This window comes from Schistocerca nitens, chromosome 1 (genome assembly GCF_023898315.1).
Source record: "Schistocerca nitens isolate TAMUIC-IGC-003100 chromosome 1, iqSchNite1.1, whole genome shotgun sequence".
In the NCBI taxonomy this organism is placed as follows: Eukaryota; Metazoa; Arthropoda; class Insecta; order Orthoptera; family Acrididae; genus Schistocerca; species Schistocerca nitens.
Window position 1 is genome coordinate 290688876 of NC_064614.1, and position 18635 is coordinate 290707510.

Below are 18635 nucleotides of genomic sequence, written 5' to 3' on the forward strand. Positions count from 1 at the left end.
TCGCTGCACGCCATCAGGTCTTGGGCCGTGCACGCTCTTGGATGGTTTACTAGCGGACATTGAAGCAGGTGGTTCATGGTCTGGATGTTCCCTCAAGGACACAAAGCACTTTCACTAATTCCCCACTAGTGCATATTTTTGTTACATCTGTCTATTCCTGAACGCGGCCTGTTCAGGGTTATCCATCTCTCCCACTCACGTTCCGCACCTGGTGGCACCACTTCCTCAGAATCGTGGGCAGATTCCTGTTGTTCCTGCCACAGTCTTTTTCTAGAAGTTTTTGGTGGATCTGTGAGTGGTTCGGTTGCGTGGAGAAAACTACTTCTTGACTTACAGCGTTTTGGTACCATTTGGTGCCCATGTAACGCATGACGTTAATCTTGAACCTGTTTCGTTCGTTCATTTCTGTTCTGTATTGAACGTCGGACATTTGGCGGAGCAATTTCTGATAAGGAGTATAGGTGTTCTACTCTTCTCGGCTTAAGACATCTAGTAACATGTCTACACGTCTCGTTCAGGACAGTATGCAGTTTGTTTGTGTGGCATGACCTCTCCCAGACAGGACTTGCAAACTCAACAGCAGAGTAACAGTGTGCCATTGCGGTGGCGCGTAAAACTCTTGGATTAGCTCCCCATTTTGATGTTGTTAGCTCGCAAAGTAAGTTATTAAGTTATTGGACCTTTGTTCTGCTCTTCTCAATGTACCGCTTGACTGACAGTGTCCTATCAAGAGTAACTCCCAAGTACACTGGGAAAGGGCAGTGTCTTAGTCTTGTGTAATTCCACCAAACATTCAGTTCTTGCTTCGCCTCTCTGTTGTTAAGATGGAATAGGCAAGTCTGGGATGGGATTGGGTTTCAGCTGATATAAACAATAGCAATATCTAGTGTACCAAATCAGCGTGGCCGAACACTACTCTCTCCCCTCACTGTCTATAATGCTCTGTTTGGTAAAGAGTTCCACGTAATGTGGCGTGCACTTGGCACTTTAGCACCGTGTGTCCACAGCAGAATCTTAGTGACCGAAGTAACTTTACCAATTTATACAACATTTTTCTTACATTGTTATACAAATAAAGCCATGAAATAATCAATCTTCGTGCTACAGAAGAATGCAGATTGGGTGGGTACATAGGATAGCTAGCTGAAAGTTACTGAATCAAATCGGAGGGGAAAGATCTATTTGGTGTAACTTGATCAGAAAAGTGGATAGGTGGGTAGACTACTTCCAGAACAGTCAAGCAGTAGTTTGGCAGGGGAAGGAGATACTCTGAGATGACAAGTCATAGGATAGCCATACGCACATATACAGAAGGCGGTAGCATCGCTTTTACAACGTTTAGAGCAGTGTATTGGCGGAGCTCACAGTTGTACTCAGGTGATTCATGTGAAAAAGTTTACGACATGACTTTGGCACGCGATGGGGATTAAAAGACTTAGAACACGAAATGGTAGTTGGAGCTAGCCCCATGGGACATTGCATTTCGGAAATGGTTAGCCAATTCAGTATTTCGCGATCCGCAGTGTCAAGAGTGTGCCCAGAGTACCACACTTCAGGCACTGCGTCTCACCGCAGATAATGCAGTGGCCGACGACTTTCATTTAACGAACGAGAGTGGCGGCGTTTTCGTAGTCAGTGCTAACAGACAAGCACCATTTCGTTAAATAGCAACAGAAATGTATCCGTTAGTACAGTGCGCCGGCCGGAGTGGCCGAGCGGTTCTAGGCGCTACAGTCTAGAACAGCGTGACCGCTACGGTCGCAGGTTCGAATCCTGCCTCGGGCATCGATGTGTGTGATGTCCTTAGCTTAGTTAGGTTTAAGTAGTTCTAAGTTCTAGGGGACTAATGACCTCAAAAGTTAAGTCCCATAGTGCTCAGAGCCATTTGAACCATTTTTTTAGTACAGTGCGGCGAAATTTGGCGTTAATGCTCTATGGCAAAAGGTGACCGACGCGGGTGCCTCTGCTAACAAAGCAGGGTCGCCTGCAGCGCCTCTCCTGGGTTCGTGATCATATCGGTTGGACACTGGACGACTGGAAAACCGTGAGCTCATCATGTGAGTCCCAATTTCAGTGGTAAGAGGCGATGGTAGGGATCGATTGTGGTGTCAAGAAGACACTGTGCAAGCTGGAATTGGTTCCATCATGTTCTGCACTGTGTTTACATGGAATGGACGGTGGCACAAGCAAACAGATCATTGACTGTGGACGACTATAATCGGCTACATGGAGGCCATCTTCTGCCATTAATGGACTTCGTGTTACCAAACGGTGTTGGAAATTTTATGGATGACAACGAGGCATGTTACTGGGCCACAATGGTTCGCTATTGGTTCGAATAACATTCTGGATAATTGGAGCGAATTATTTGGCCACCCAGCTCGCCCGACATGAGTCCTATTGAACATTTATGGGACACAATCGAGAGGTCATTTTGTTCACAAAACCTAGCACCGGCGACACTTTCGCAATCGTGGGCGGCTATAGCGGCACCATGGCTCAGTATTTCCTGCAGTGAATTTCCGAGAACATGTTGAGTCCATGTGACGTCTTGTTGCTGCCCTGCGCGGGGCGAAAAGAGGTCATCCACGATATTAGGTGGAATCCCGTGAGTTTTTCCACCTCATTGTAGGAGACGTTTTGGGGGATGCAAATTGTAGATCAATTCAAAGCCATTTAGTAACGAGGTTCAAATGGATGTTGATTGCAATAGTTCCACAGAAATAAAGACTTGAATAGTATAGACCGCAACGGAGGGTTCAAAGGTTCAGATGGCTCTGAACACTATGGGACTTACCATCTGAGGTCATCAGTCCCCTAGAACTTAGAACTACTTAAAACTATCATAAGCACATCGCACACATCCATGCCTGTAGCAGGGTTCGAACCAGCGCGGTTCAGGCTGAAGCACCTAGAACCGCTCGGCCAAACATGCCGGCAAGGGTTGAATGAGACCAGTCTTCAGACTAAAGCTTACAATAGCAACTAGGACATTAATGGCAAAGTTAAAATCATTTAAAACCCTTGATATTTATTTTAAAATCAATGTGCGGTTTGACATGCCAGGATGACCCTCTTATTGGTTAATCGTTTACAACGTCTGATTAAATGTTGTAAGGATACCATTTTCTTGATTTCAGGGAATCATAGAGTGTATTTTCGAACAAAATTTCTCATTGTTAAACCCCTCAAATTCGCAGTAAGGTTTCCTGACTGGGGAGCAAACCATGATCAAATCTTATGGGAGTAATAAATTATTGTTCTCTTTATCTGTGTGTTTTCTAGACCTCAAAAGCTGTATTCGCTTTTGACACATTTTAATATTTCATATTCCTCTTTCCAGTGATGTCTTTCATTCTGACGATACTGGTGTAAAATTTTTTGATTGTACACTTTTCAGCGGCAATCGTCACTAAGTCATCGGCTATTTCAAGATATTTACTATTAAGATATCCCTTGTTCCTCATACGTTTCAGCATAATCGCTATATTTATAACAGAAGACGTACTGATGGTAATAGTGGGTTCCTATCTGCTTACCAATAGTGGAACTAAGGAAAGTAGTGAAGTACTAAATTTGTATTTTTTCCGGCCTTCTGAAGGTTATCCTTTTTTCTTCCCTTCTATTTCTGCCTCCTATGGACCACGTAAATAATTGCTTCTAATTTAACTTCCGTTTCTCATCAGATCAGTGTTTCGTCGTTTTCGAACTTCAGACCACTCTGTTCAGGTTCCATTTTTTTGGTTTTCTCTGGTTTTAGTTTTCTCTGGAGATGCAAATGGAAGACCTTTCGACACATCTCTCTGTTCAGGATTTCATGTTCGTTAGTTTTCATCTGTTCCAGGTCAGTTCTGATCCCTCGGAACCATATGAGTGAAATTTTTTGCAGGCTGACATATTAAAAAATCTCTCACATACTTTGTTTTCATTCATATGACACAAATGGCTGTAGAGTGCCTTTATATTTGTATTTTTGTACTTATTTCTTTTCTGTCGAGTAGGAGTCTAGTGATCAAATATGCATTTGAAAATAATGTCAGTGGAATATCCTCATAAGCAACTGATGACTCGTATTGCATTATATTTCCAAATTTTCATCCAATTCTGAAAACCGTCTGTGTCAAAATAATACGTAAGCTACGTCAAAGTTTGCAAAATGTGAAGTCAAGGTACTGGGTGTGAGAACCAGTCCAGCGCACAGCTTCAGTCAGTCAAGAAGTTCTAAAACGGCGCACACTTCATAGTACGGCTGTTGACGTACTTTTAAAATGAATGACACGCAGCTCACAGCTGCTCTAGCCAGCAACGTGACCAGATCTCTCGCAACTGAACGTATACGGACATGCAGCGACAATTCACTCGTTCTCCAGATCCTGCAAGAACCATTGCCGAATTGCAGCAAAAGGTGCAATATTCTTGGAAGAATTCATAGCAGGGGGGCAGGAACTATACGGAGTGACGTATTGAAATGATATGCTACAACACGGGACTGATATTTGATCTTTTATATCGTGATAGCTTTTTTTTGCGCCAATCTCAGACTAGCACTTGAAGCCTCCGTCTTCAGTTATGCGTTGGATAAATTACATTCTCTGGTGTCTCCTACAATTTTTACCCTTCACATCTTCCTCTATGATCGTGGAGGCTATACCCCAGTGCCTTAGTACGTCCAATCATCCCTTCCTTTCTACTTCTAAGCGTTTGCCAGTTCTTTTCTTCGTTGATTCTGTGGATTCCTTATCTTACGAATTTACAGCACCACATCTCAGTTGCTTCGATGCTCCAAACATAGTTTCTTCTTCAAATAAAACGACATATTTAATAGAAGCAGACTTCTCTTGCCCATGAATGCCATCTGTGCTGTGCTAGTCCGCCTTTTATGTCTTCTTTCCTCTGCTAATGTGCTTTTTTTTTCCTTTTTGCCTGGTTTGTCATGTGTTATTTTGGTTCCAGGGTAGTGGAATTCCTTCACTTCTCCAATGGAATTTGGCTGTTCAGTTTCTCATTATTCATGTCTGTACTTCCCACTACTTCCGCGTTTCTTCAGTTTGCTTTCATATCCATATTCTATTCTTTCTATTCAACATGTCCTGTAACTCTTCTTCACAGGAATTTCATCAGCGAATTTTTTTATTGATATGCTTTGAATCTGAATTTTAATCCCACTCTTGAGCTTTTCTTTTATTTCCGCCCTCGCTTCCTCCGTTGTATACACTGAAGTGTAGGGGCAAAAGACTGCGCCCCTGTCTTACATCCGTTATAATCCTAGTGGTTGTGCATATTGTATACTATTCATCTTTACCTAAACCTTTCTGCTGTTTTTCCCAAAATGTCAAACATCTTATGCCATTTGACATTGTCGAACACTTTTTTCAGGTCGACCAGTCTTGTTAACTTAATGAATTTTGATTTATCTTAAGGCAAGACAAACTGCTGCCTTTCATGCATTAAGTGTAATTATTATTCTGAGTAAATTCTCTTAGGTGCAGTTATACGTACAGATGCCAATCTTCAGTGTAAGTACACTAACAGTCTGATACAATGCATCACTAACTACAAAAAAACTAACATTTTCAATCAGGATTTTACGAGAAAAACATCTCTTCGTATCTTTGTGCAGTGTTTTTACATCTGACGGCAGGAATTTCTACGTTCTATGGCCACATGAATGTGTTGCGAAATTTATTTGTTTCTCTGCTCTTTTTTTCTTTTCTTCTGTACGAGCGTGTGGATCAATTATGTTGTCAGCGTTTATTAGCTATGCCTTTCTATGTAAGCAATCATAAAAGTTACTGACAGTGGTTTCTACAAGTATCCTCAAAAGCTTATGTCAACAAATAAACGAAGTTGTAACATAATACTACTTCAAGACGCTTCTTATTCTGCAACTGCTTCAGTTTTTGAGAAAGCAGTGTATATGTTTTATAAAATACAATTTTATACTTTCTTACAAGAAAGAGAGTGCTTTCACCCTGTAAATAATGTAGGAGTGCGGGGACTTCCAGATGTGAAGAGTAATAATCAATTTCATTACGGTCCTTTTATGTGACTTTGGGCGAAGTTAGCACACTTCCTTCCAGCGTGTTTGCTTTGCACTCTGCACGGAATGTTGTTCGGAAACTCTCAGCACTTCTCTGCAGTTTTCAGACTGCACTGAAGAAGTACTTCTCCGTCGTATTTCTTCCAGTTAATGAAAGTTGCTTGTCTGCTGTAGAAACACACTACCATCTACTGTAGCGATAATATGCAGAGAAAATGTAGGGAACACTAGGCATAACCATTAAATAGTTATTGATAATGATGAAAAATTCAAATCAGGTTTTAAAAAACTGTACTCTGCCCAATATATATATATATATATATATATATATATATATATATATATATATATATATATATATATATCGAAATTGGTATCAACTCAAACAAATCTGTAAATATAGAATGAATGTCTTACCATCTTACAACACTCTATTGTGCTAAAAGAAAAGTTACATATTCTCGTCATTTGCGGAACCTGTACAGAGTAATATTGCAATTATTATCATCTGTGCAAAACAAAAAACTTAATATCAGTAATTGTCATAGATAAATCTTAGAAGCTACAGCAGTTACCTTCTTCCAAAACCTTAGACGGTCGACGAACACTCACAAATGCTTTAGATCTAAATTAGGCGCAGCATTTTCAAATTTCAACAGAAAAAGAAAATAATTCAATTGTTTATCGTCAGTGACAAAGAGCGGGGACTTTAGAAGCTATTGTTTATCCCAAGCAACAACCTACGCTTAGTATTATTTCGGTACACTCAGTTTGTAAAAGATTTATAACCGGTATCTCAAAACACTCACGTGAGCGATGGTCTATAACAATTCAGCTTTAATCCCTCAGAAAAACAAACACAACAGTCTGGACGACGAACATTACAGTCTATAGGTGAAACCAATTAATTTACTCAGTTATACAGAACTTGCATTAATCTCTGAAGTACAAGACGGTGACACTGTTTCGAGGTACTTGTGACGTCATTTCTTTAGGTGTGTCTGTAATAATGCCCGTACATAGGACGAACATGAAGGGAGGGACGGTGCATCGTGCTACTCGGTACGAGTCTGAGCACCTATTTATGTCCAAGTGTACCTGAGAAGAAGATACCTAGCGTTAGTGTCTACAGCACATGAGTATTTTGGACGCTGAAAAAGGTTTTTATGTTCAGATTTGTTCTACACCATGATGTACGCTATAATGTTGTCTTACAGATTGAAGACAATATCTGATAAGTTAAGCCAAATGCTACCTGTAACTGTTTCTTGGTCACCTGGCCACCTAGTGTGTAAGAAATGCTACAAAGAAAATTATTGTATGAGTGACAGTTGAAGACACAGTGAGAATTATTTCAGAAACAACAGGAATATTTAAGCGTCGTCAGTGAGCCTCAGGCATTCTACAAAAACGAACAGCTAGCATCCAAAAATATATGTTTGGAAACCTGCAAAAGATTCCTCAAGACCGAAATAATGAGTACAGATCTCTGTATTAGTGGGAAACGTCGACAGTAGGGAGAAATAAAAAGCTTTTCAAATTTTAGGTAAGAGCAAATGGATAGGAACTGGCAGAAATCTGGCTTTTAGTTTTAGTAAAACGCAAGAATCAATAGCGCACTCCTACATAAGAGTATATCAAGCAGATCGTTGATGATGTAAGATGCAGCAGGTACTCTAGCAAATGATAGGAATCGAGGACAGCACCGAACTCACCTTAAGAATTGATTGATCGACTAGCGAAACAACGGTAATTTTTGTTATTGCAAACTGCCGGTTAATTGGAACGTCCACAAGATGAGTGAGTACAATTTATGACCACTGCAGTCGTTATAATAGCACCTGACGGCGGGAAACATAGGACAGTAGCTGAACTGAACGAAACTCATTTGCTGACAAAGGATTCTAGGAGCCAATAACCTGCTAAAGAATTATTGCACTTGTAAATGCACTGAATAACACAAAAACCTGAAGCACCGAGAAGGGAAGAAGGAAAATAAATCGAACTCTGTGGGTTCACGAGGTATGTAATGTTACTGTCGTGATTACAGAATCGAGTCAAATATGCAAAGAACTTGGCAGTATGAGCAGAATTACCAGTATGACGTCGCACTATATTGGCCCTGGATGCATGAAATATTCGTTTGGGAATGACGTGATACACCCGTTGTATTTTCTCAAGGGTTCCACCTCAACATCACATAGACAGTGCATAGACGCCTGCCGAATGTGGACGAGCATTGTCATGTTGAAGAACGACAGCACGATATTGTGAGAGGCAACACATGACGACGCACGCTCTCTGTGACGTGCCGTTTTGCCTTCGGAGTTCCCTCCGTCACTATCAGCAGTGACCTGTAGTTTTACACTAACGCTCCTCACGCCATGACTCGAGGTGTAACACAGGTGTTCCCACCCAGAATTAGGATGGGCCCTTTCCGCAGTTCACCGATCATGGTCATCCGGTGTAGTGCAGACCCACTGCTCATCTCTGAACGTAATGCGACCCTACTCATGAGCAATACATGCTTCCCGGGCAGGACACTGCTCCAGACGCAACAGGTTGTGTTGTGTTGTTTACGGCAGCCTACATATAGGACAGTAATTCTCTAGTTCAGCTGATAATAGTCTTCGACCAATTTTCAGGGAGCCCATTATCAGTTCTTGGCTGGCAGGCGCAGATGTTAGGAGGTGTCTGGTTCCAATACGGCGACCCTCCCTTGTGATGGTCAGAGGTGGTCAGCTGGAACGTGAAAAGTATGCCTGCCGCCACGTTCCCACGAAGTGAAACTTGGAACCACTGTCGCATTCGAATTCCCCAGCACGAATAGACTAGACGTCTAAATGCAGACCCACAACGAGGCCTCTTCAAACTACACTACTGGCCATTAAAATTGCTACACCAAGGAGAAATGCAGATGAACGGGTATTCATTGGAAAAAAGTGGTTCAAATGGCTCTGAGCACTATGGGACTCATCTGCTGAGGTCATTAGTCCCCTAGAACTTAGAAATAGTTAAACCTAACTAACCTAAGGACATCACAAACATCCATGCCCGAGGCAGGATTCGAACCTGCGACCGTAGCGGTCTTGCGGTTCCAGACTGCAGCGCCTTTAACTGCACGGCCACTTCGGCCGGCTATTCATTGGACAAATATATTATACTAGAACTGACATGTGATTACATTTTCACGCAATTTGGGTGCACATATCCTGAGAAATCAGTGCACAGAACAACCATCTCTAGCCGTAATAACGGCCGTGATACGCCTAGGCATTGAGTCAAACAGAGCTTCGATGGCGTGTACAGGTACAGCTGCCCATGCAGCTTCAACACGATACCACAGTTCATCAACAGCAGTGACTGGCGTATTGTGACGAGCCAGTTGCTCGGCCACCATTGTCCAGACGTTTCCAAGTGCTGAAAGATCTGGAGAATGTACTGGTCAGGGCAGCAGTCGAACATTTTTTGTATCTAGAAAGGCCCGTACAGGACCTGCAACATGCCTTCGTGCATTATCCTGCTGAAATGTAGGGTTTCGCAGGTATCGAATGAAGGGTAGAGTCACGGGTCGTAACACAACTGAAATGTAACGTCCACTGTTCAAAGTGCCGTCAATGCGAACAAGAGGTGACCGAGACGTGTAACCAATGGCACCCCATACCATCACGCCGAGTGATACGCCATTATGGCGATGACGAATACATGCTTCCAAAGTGCGTTCACCGCGATGTCGTCAAACACGGATGCGACCATCATGATGGTGTAAACAGAACCTGGATTCATCCGAGAAAATAACGTTTTGCCATTCGTGCACCCAGGTTCGTCGTTGAGTACACCATCGCAGGCGCTCCTGTCTCTGATGCGGCGTCAAGGGTAACCGCAGCCATGGCCTCCGAACTGATAGTCCATGCTGCTGCAAACGTCGTCGAACTGTTCGTGCAGATGTTTATTGTCTTGCAAACGCCCTCATTTGTTGACTCATCTCGACTGCTAGTGATACGAGGCCGTTGGGATCCAGCACGGCGTGCCGTATTACCCTCTTGAACCCACCGATTCCATATTCTGCTAACAGTCATTGGGTCTCGACCAACGCGAGCAGTAATGTCGCGATACGATAAACCGCAATCGCGATAGGCTTCAGTCCGACCTTTATCAAAGTCGGAAACGTGATGGTACGCATTTCTCCTCCTTACACGAGGCATCACAAAAGCATTTCACCATGCAACGCCGGTCATCTGCTGTTTGTGTATAAGAAATCGGTTGGAAACTTTCCTCATGTCAGCACGTTGCAGGTGTCGCCGCCGGCGCCAATCTTGTGTGAATGCTCTGAAAAGCTAATCATTTGCATACCACAGCATCCTCTTCCTGTCGGTTAAATTTGGCGTCTGTAGAACATCGTCTTCGTGGTGTAGCAATTTTAATGTCCAGTAGTGTATGACAGCTGCCGATAACGCTATCTCACACGAGTGCCCACCATCTTCGTGTCTTTCACAGTGATCACAAAACATCTGACGCTGTTCCCGCCCCTACTAGCAGATCTAACCATTTAAATATCCACCGCTGGTGTGTACATGTACGAGGTTATGTTGACAAGCCAGCGATGTCTTGTGGGTGCTTTATTTTGGTCAGGCAGTGTGTGTAGGTGAAGCAAAATGTTACGTACGGTGGCAGTAAAAGGGAAAGCTTTTTGATTCGGTACAGAGTGAATATGACCGTTATCTTAATAAATAATTTTATTGGAAGTATAGACACCACGAGCTGACCAAACGAATTCAAGTTAACACACAGTACGCTGCAGTTGTGAGAAGCTGCCAGGTCTTTGAGACCTGGATGAACGCATTGTCGTAGACTTCTGTGTTTACGCTAATATTCGGGACTTCACTTTGAACAATGGTGTTTAAGTCGACACTAAACGTGAACACTGATCATCTGTAACCGATAGCTTTGTCTGTGAGAATACACGTACATCCGACGAATGTCTTTCACAGCTTTTGCCGAAGCGGCGTATTCTGCGACAGGACTCGCGCCAGTCACCATCCTGCTATAAAATGCCAAGTATAATTTGAAGCGTTCCAATCAGTTTGTGGACCTTAAAACAATCTTCGATCAGAAAATTTATATTTTATGGCGAATCGTTATATATGATCACCAGATACGCCCGTCTTCTTCAGCTAGTATCTGAAACATAAAAAACTTGTAGCCAAGATAGATGGAAAAACAGGCGTACCTGATGATCATACTGATTAAATCTGCTCATATAGTAAAACAAAGTAGTTTGTGATCGAAAACTCTTTCAAATTCGACAAATTTTGAAGGTTAGATCACTGCGGCCTTTACTATCATTGACATATTTTATATTACTGCTAATTTTTACACATTTGTCTAACATGTGTGAACACTTAACACTAACGAAATGTCACCCAGAGGTTGGGAGTAGTCAATTAATTGAATCAGTGTCAATTTATCGTGAAAAAAAAGGGACGGGATGTGGATAGTGTAAAGTAACATATCTGGAGTTCGGGAAACCGGAGGAAAATTTAGTCATAGCTTAAAGTCAATAGTTCATATAAAATAATTTAAACTATAATTACTTTCGCAGCGGGCACGTACGCTCCTTTTTCATACAGTTAGCTAGCTGTTCGCCACATGCGCTGCAGTACGTCTTTTTCTGTCTAGGTAGGTAGACAGACACAAAGCATGTACAACAAGGATGAAAAGAAATGACATTTTGTGAATTAAATTCAGTTTGTAAACGTTTATTCGTGGACTTTTGGATATACAGTATTTTAGGTTGTTCTGTCTTCTGCAAAAACAGATAATTTCTAGGTGTCCCAGTAGTGATCATGTAACTGAGCATGCGGAAAGCATGAATTTTTCAGATTTCTGCTACACAGTCGAAGCTTTTCGCCCGCAACTTCGCCTGGGTGTATGCATGTCACCCACATTTCATGCATATCTGTATTTCACATACATATAACATATTTCGCATAAATTTGCACACACATTGCATCCGCATCTCTAGCAAACTTATCCCCACACTGTGGCCGAGCAGTTCTAGACGCTTGAGTCCGGAACTGCGAGACCGCTACGGTCGCAGGTTCGAATCCTGCCTCGGGGGTGGATGTGTGTGATGTCCTTAGGTTAGTTAGGTTTAAGTAGTTCTAAGGAGTATACTGGGGTACACTTGTATGTGGCACAAGAAAAGGATATTAATAAATTCAAATGAAACTAGGATACTGTAAACGATGAATGTCTGATAGGTTAGATAATGCGGATCGCTGACTGTGTGCGAGCGCAGAGCCAAAGACACTGCTAGTGGCAGTAAGAGAGCGCTTGGCGCACAGTTGTAGGTAGCTGTCTGTGAGGGAAAGATGATGGAGTAGGCAGCCTATGATGTGTGCTGTGGGAAGCCACCAGGAGTTCGATTAATGTAGGTATGTCAATAGGTGAACACGGAATCAGAAGTCTTGATGCAAATAAGGTAAATATGTTCAATAATTACGATTTATGTTTTTGCCAGCACGTTAGTATAGATGAGTTGGCTGATTATTTGTAATTGTTGAGTAACCCAAGAATGTACGTAACAGTTTTTGATAAAAAAAGGCTAGTTAGGTATTTCATTTTTATATTTGTATAATTTGATGATATGCATTTATGCTGGATTAATGAAGTTAGATAATACTTGCTGTTTAAATCTCATTGTTTGTGAATTAGTTGTGAGTAATGCAACTTCAATTATCAGATTTTTCTGAAAAGACGGACTTGCAATATAATGCTGCTAAAAAAACTGAGTAATTTACCATATTCAGTACGGCCTCCTAGTCCAAGTCAGATATTTTCCAAAGCTGATGGATTTTCGTAAATGTCCTCGTATATCAGCAAAGTGAATTACGTGCATTTTAAGTATTATGGACAGCATTGCACACTGCTGAACCTGTAGCTAGCATTCACATTTATTTTATGAGAGACCAGAATATATCACGTTCCACCGCTGCTGCTTTAGAGGTAAGACAATTTAATTTATTTGTTACGTGCACAGGGACCAAAGTTATCAATTTTCAACATGGCCAGATGATACAGTGCCTAAGGGGCTGAATGTACTTTGCAATGACTGTATTTAGTTACTGGTATTGGGAGTTGTATTTCCCAGTCGATTCGTGTGAAGTTTTGCTAACAATAACACGGAGTAAGCACACCAATTGCAGCTATAACACGCAACGCGACAGTTCGAGTTCTGTATCCATTCCACAGATCAGACATTCATTCAATGTAATCTTAAAAAGTTTATTATACCATTATTAAAGAACCTGGAACGTTACACCATTACTATGGGCAGTAGGTGTTTTGCAACTTAGAGAAGCCTTCGTGGGCGTGAACACAGCTACTCATCAGCTTTATCAGAATCGGATGAATAGTGTAGGAACCCATATAAGGAGAACAGACAAAATAACATATATTTATCTTTATATATTAGACTGAAAGCTGTCACACAAAGGAACACGGTGGCCAAAATAAAAAGTGGCCCCGCATCTTAGAAACAACGTACAGACAAGTACTTGTTTTGAGTGGTCATATCGTCCGTAGTTGCTTTACAATTTCTGAGTATTTTCGTTCTGTCGTTGCAACTACAAAAAATGTGTGCTTTTTTTCACCAGACGCGTTTCGCCTTATCGAAGGAAAGCATTACCAGTTGTCTGTAATTAAGTTATTTACTTTTTGATTTGCATTAACATCGAAAAACAGTTCGTTAAAAGTATGTTGGTTTTTACTTACGGTGATTTCCACTTGATTTCTCGCCTACATCGGGGAAGGCCGTTGCTAGCGCATCGTTCAGGTTTTTCTTTAGACATTGATAGTTGTGGTCTAATGTTTAGTTGCTCTAAACCACTACTCATTTTTTTATATTTTTCACAGCACGATTTTAAAACAGGATTGTTTTCTGTTTGTTTTTGTACTTTTAAGCATGTATTGTGGGTCGTGTTTTGTAGTGTTGCCAACATAACTTTTTCGTTAGTTTGCCTTTGAACCATAGTCTTATTTTATTGTGTGTGTGTGTAAATCTGTTTAATTATGTTGCTATGTATTTATATACAGCGTAAGAGTAGAGAAGGACTAGTGATATGATTTTTGTTTCTTTCCTAATTTGTTGGGAGAGGGTGAAGCCATGATGAGTGGACATAAGTGTATAGTAGTGTGATGGACTGCGATTGGAGGAGAAGATGAGGACCAATAAAATGAAATTTGGGGGGGGGGCGAGATTGTGAGGGAAAGATTGAAGGATGGGAAAGGTTCTTTTCTGTTTCGTAAATTTTTATCAGTTATTTTATATGGAGTCCGGCCAGCTGTTTGTTTTGTGTTAATGCTTCGTGTATTTGCACATTTTCTTGGAAATTGAGGAGGTTTCTATATTTACTGATTCGTATGATGTTCATATCTTTTTTAGTATTGCTTGGTCTGTTGTGTTCTGTTAACGAACGCATAAAGATGATTGAAGAAAACCTGAAACACAAAACCAGCCAACATTTTCGTGGATGGTGTAGTGAATTTGATATGTGAAAGACAAGGTAACAAAGAAAGGCTACATCATCATCTACTGGTACACATACTTGGACAACATAATATGCATGGTAGATGGACCTAAAAATTGAATACAGCAACTATACATCGACATAAAGACGTAAACAAAAACATGGAGTTCACAGTAGAGGAAGAACAGGAATTCTCAGTCAATTTTCTAGAAACAACTATAAAAAAACGAATTTGACAAACCCACAACAAGTGACAATGTCTTAAATGCAACCTCAAACCACCTACAAAATCACAAACAGACTGCAATCAGTTACATGTTAGACAGACTGAACGTGATCCCCCTAAACACTTCTGATTACCAGAAAGAGCTAGCAATCATAAAATAAATAGCATCAAAAATGGACACAAAGAAACAATGGTAGGCAAACTAAACAGAAAAATAAAGAAACAAATGGCGCAAAAACTAACCAAACCACACCAACACATACAAGTTGCATTACTATAGAAAATAGCATACAGTGACGTACCACAACACATCACACAAAAATTGGTAACATTCAAAAAACAAGGCATAAACATTGCTTACAAAACAAACAACTCATTACAAAAGCCCATCCCAAAAGTAAAATCAAAACCAGACAGATACCAACAATCTTATTTCTGTCAGCTCACTTGCTTAGATTGTGAAAAGATATACACTGGAATGACTGGCAAGACATTCGACACTAGATATAAAGAACTCGTCTGAGCATTTAAATACAGTACAAACCATTCAACATTTGCAGATCATTTAAATCAAGAATACCATAGACAAAGTAATATTGAAAAAGATACGAACATCATAAGAATCAGTAAAGAGAGACACGTCCTCCCTCTCCAAGAGAATTTACACATACACAAAGCATTAACACGAAATAAGCAGTTAAGCAATGACAGAATAAGTATTGGATACCAGACTCTGTATAAAATAATTGATTAAATCACATGGAAAGTGAAGAGCCTTTCCCATCCTTCACCCTGTCCCTCCAAATCCCCACCCCCTCCCCCTCCCCCCCCTCCCCTCCTTCATTTCACATTTTGCTCCTCATATTGTCCTCCAACTCGCAGTCCATCACACTACTATATACTTATGACCACTCATCATGGCTTCACCCTCTCCCACCAAAATAGAGAAAACAAAACCACAACACTATTAACTCCCTACTACTTAATAGCATATAAATACACAGAAGCATAGTTAAACAGAATTACACACATACAAGAAACTGAAAAAGGAGTATAGTTCAAAGACAAACTAATGGCGATATTATGTCGACTATACAACAAAACATAACCCACAATATATCCTTAGAAGTACAAAAACAACCAGAAAACAGTGGTGTGCGGAAAAGTGTGCTGTGAAAAAACGTAGAAAATGCATAGTACTGCTGAGCAACTGAACATTAGACCACAACTATAAGTGTCTAAATAATAAAAAAAAAAAAACGATGTGCTAGCAGAAGGCCTTTCCTGATGTAGACGATAAATCAAGCTGAAATAATCGTTGCTAAAAACTAATGTATTGTTAACGAACTGTTTTCCGATTTTGAATCAAATGAAAATGTAAATAACTAAATTACAGACCACTAATGATGCTATATATCAATAAGGCGACACGCCTCTGGAGAAAGAACGTGCATTTCTTGTAGTTACAATGACAGAACAAAAATACCCTCACGAAACATAGAGACAATTGCTAGTTTATTGTAAATACAGAATACGAAGTAGTAAATTATTATTATTTTGATAAACAGCGCACTGAGCATTCAGTAGGTCAGTAGTTCATAGGAGGTACCATAAATTTCGATACACAACTCGGCACATCTCAGCATGTTTCTGGAAACTTTCACCAATTCATTTCGTGTGATTTCCGCAATCGCATTGCGATTGTTTCCAACTCTTCAATGGAATGGGGGTTGTTATTGTAGACCTCACTCTTTAAATAGGCTAAAAAACTAATGATCACAGGTTGGCAGATCTGGCGATGTTGTAGCCATAAACCTGCGGAAACTGTACGTTCCTCTCCGAAAGCTTCATGAACGTATGTCACTGAAAACCGTGAGGTATGCGCCGTAGCGCCATCTTGCTGGGAAAACACATACCCTCGTTCTTCTTCCGTTAGCTGCTCTACGAATGGTTCCAACAGTTCCGTTACATACTCTTGAGTGTTCACGGTGTTATTAAATAAAGTGGGGCCTACAATCCCTTGCCTGAAACTATGTATTACTCGCCTATTTTTCAAGTCGTGAAGAGGCACCTCAAAACGTTACCTGGAATTGTCTGCTGACTAACAGCATGTTTTGAGAGTCCACATACCCACTAAGGTGAAACCAAGCTTCGTCTGAGTAGCAGTACAGATTTGGATCCAGATAACCACCAGGAATTTAGAAAGAGTTCGCAATAGTGTTGTCGTTGTGACATTGTATGCTCATTTATGTAAATGCTTAAATATTTTTGGCAAGACTTTTGTTCACTGTTTAGTTGAGAGGAAAGACGTCTAGTTGAATTCCGTGGACTTATTGGCATAGACTCGTGAACACGTTCAATATTTTCCGGTGGACAAAGTTTCTCTACACGATTACATTGTTGCTCTAAATTAGGTGATAAATTTCTGCGCAACACATTTGTAGGAGCAACTGTCTGTGGATATTTTATCGTGAACCTTTCATTTAATGATTTAAACGATTTACATTCAAAAAAGCTTTAAACAACAAACATTCACAACAAGCTTCAAAGCGACAACTGACAACGCAGCGCTTTACTAAATCGCCGCTCGACGTCACGTAACGTCTCGTGATTCCAGAGCTAAGAAATAACACTCTGATAGCTTCAGATGTCACGTTCAGTATAACATGGGGCTCATTTTCTCTTAGCCACCCCGTATTACTTAATAATCATTTAACTTGGACATTCCATGTTTACGCTGTGAACCAAACAACCCAACCACACCTCGTTGTGCGGATGGACTGTGAGAAAAGGCTCCCACCATAACTAATATTTATTTCTTACTACTTTATTTTTGAATTCATGAACTAAATATTTTATTTTTATTATTAAATTAATAGTTTTCTCTTTTGTGGGAAATTATTATTAGTGAAAACATTGTCCGTTTTTCATCTTTTTCTTTTCATTCATCATATTTTCATTGCAACTGAGAAAGAATAACTACAAATAATAACAATATTGTAGTGTGTTTTTCATTATAATTCGCCCAAAAAGTCACATTAGCTACCTGTGGCCTTAGGATATTATCTCTGTGTGTATATATTCTCTGAGTACGCACGCCTCCATCTAGAATAAGAGAAGTAAATTTTTTCTGTAACTTGTTGTAGCGTGGGCAGCCATGTTGAATGTTTTCTTGTTCGCGATACCGAACACTGTAGCGCAGTGGTTAAGAAACTGTTCTCCTATTTGGATAACTCGGGATGCAAATTCTCCCTCAGGCTTTCGAGATTTGGTTTTACTGTTTTTTCCTTAATTGGATCAATGCAAATACCGGAATGCAATTCATTGAAAGGATACTAACGATTCCATTTCCTCTCTTATCCATTTTGAAATTAAACTCCGTACTTAATGACATCGTCCTCGACGCGACCCTATATTCTAATCTTTCTGCTTTCCTTTTGTTACAGATTCTGCTGAACGGCTGCATTGCGTGTCGAAGAATTCTGCATAACGCTGCCGCACGCCATTTGCCGACACCACGGAGGGTAAGGTCTCCGCAACAGACTATACTACTTTTGGCTTTGTTGGTCTTAGTGTGAACCCCCGATAAATTCCATGAAGTTTTTTGATTTCTTAGCTTTTCAGATAATACATTTGGTCTCCTAAAATACTGGTAGAATAGAAATTAAGAGTGGGATTTCGTATGTAGTCTGAAGTTATCTACTGTCTTGTAGGACGAAGTAGTGGTTGGATGTGTGGATGTCTTGACTATTCTATATTAATTAAGTAATCTGGTATAGCAGATGAAAGCAGCTGATGAAGAAATTGTAAGTTTACTACAAATTTGCTGACTAAGCTA

General features: G+C 40.6%; 1 protein-coding gene across 1 annotated transcript in view; it reads left to right on the forward strand.

Annotated features, from left to right (window-relative positions):
* LOC126243480 (uncharacterized) overlaps nt 1–18635 on the forward strand; it is a 1765051-nt gene that overhangs the window by 240376 nt on the left and 1506040 nt on the right. The window contains exon 3 of the mRNA XM_049948170.1: nt 18244–18326. Coding sequence (XP_049804127.1) covers nt 18244–18326 — 83 coding nt within the window. The remainder of the gene's footprint in view (nt 1–18243; nt 18327–18635) is intronic.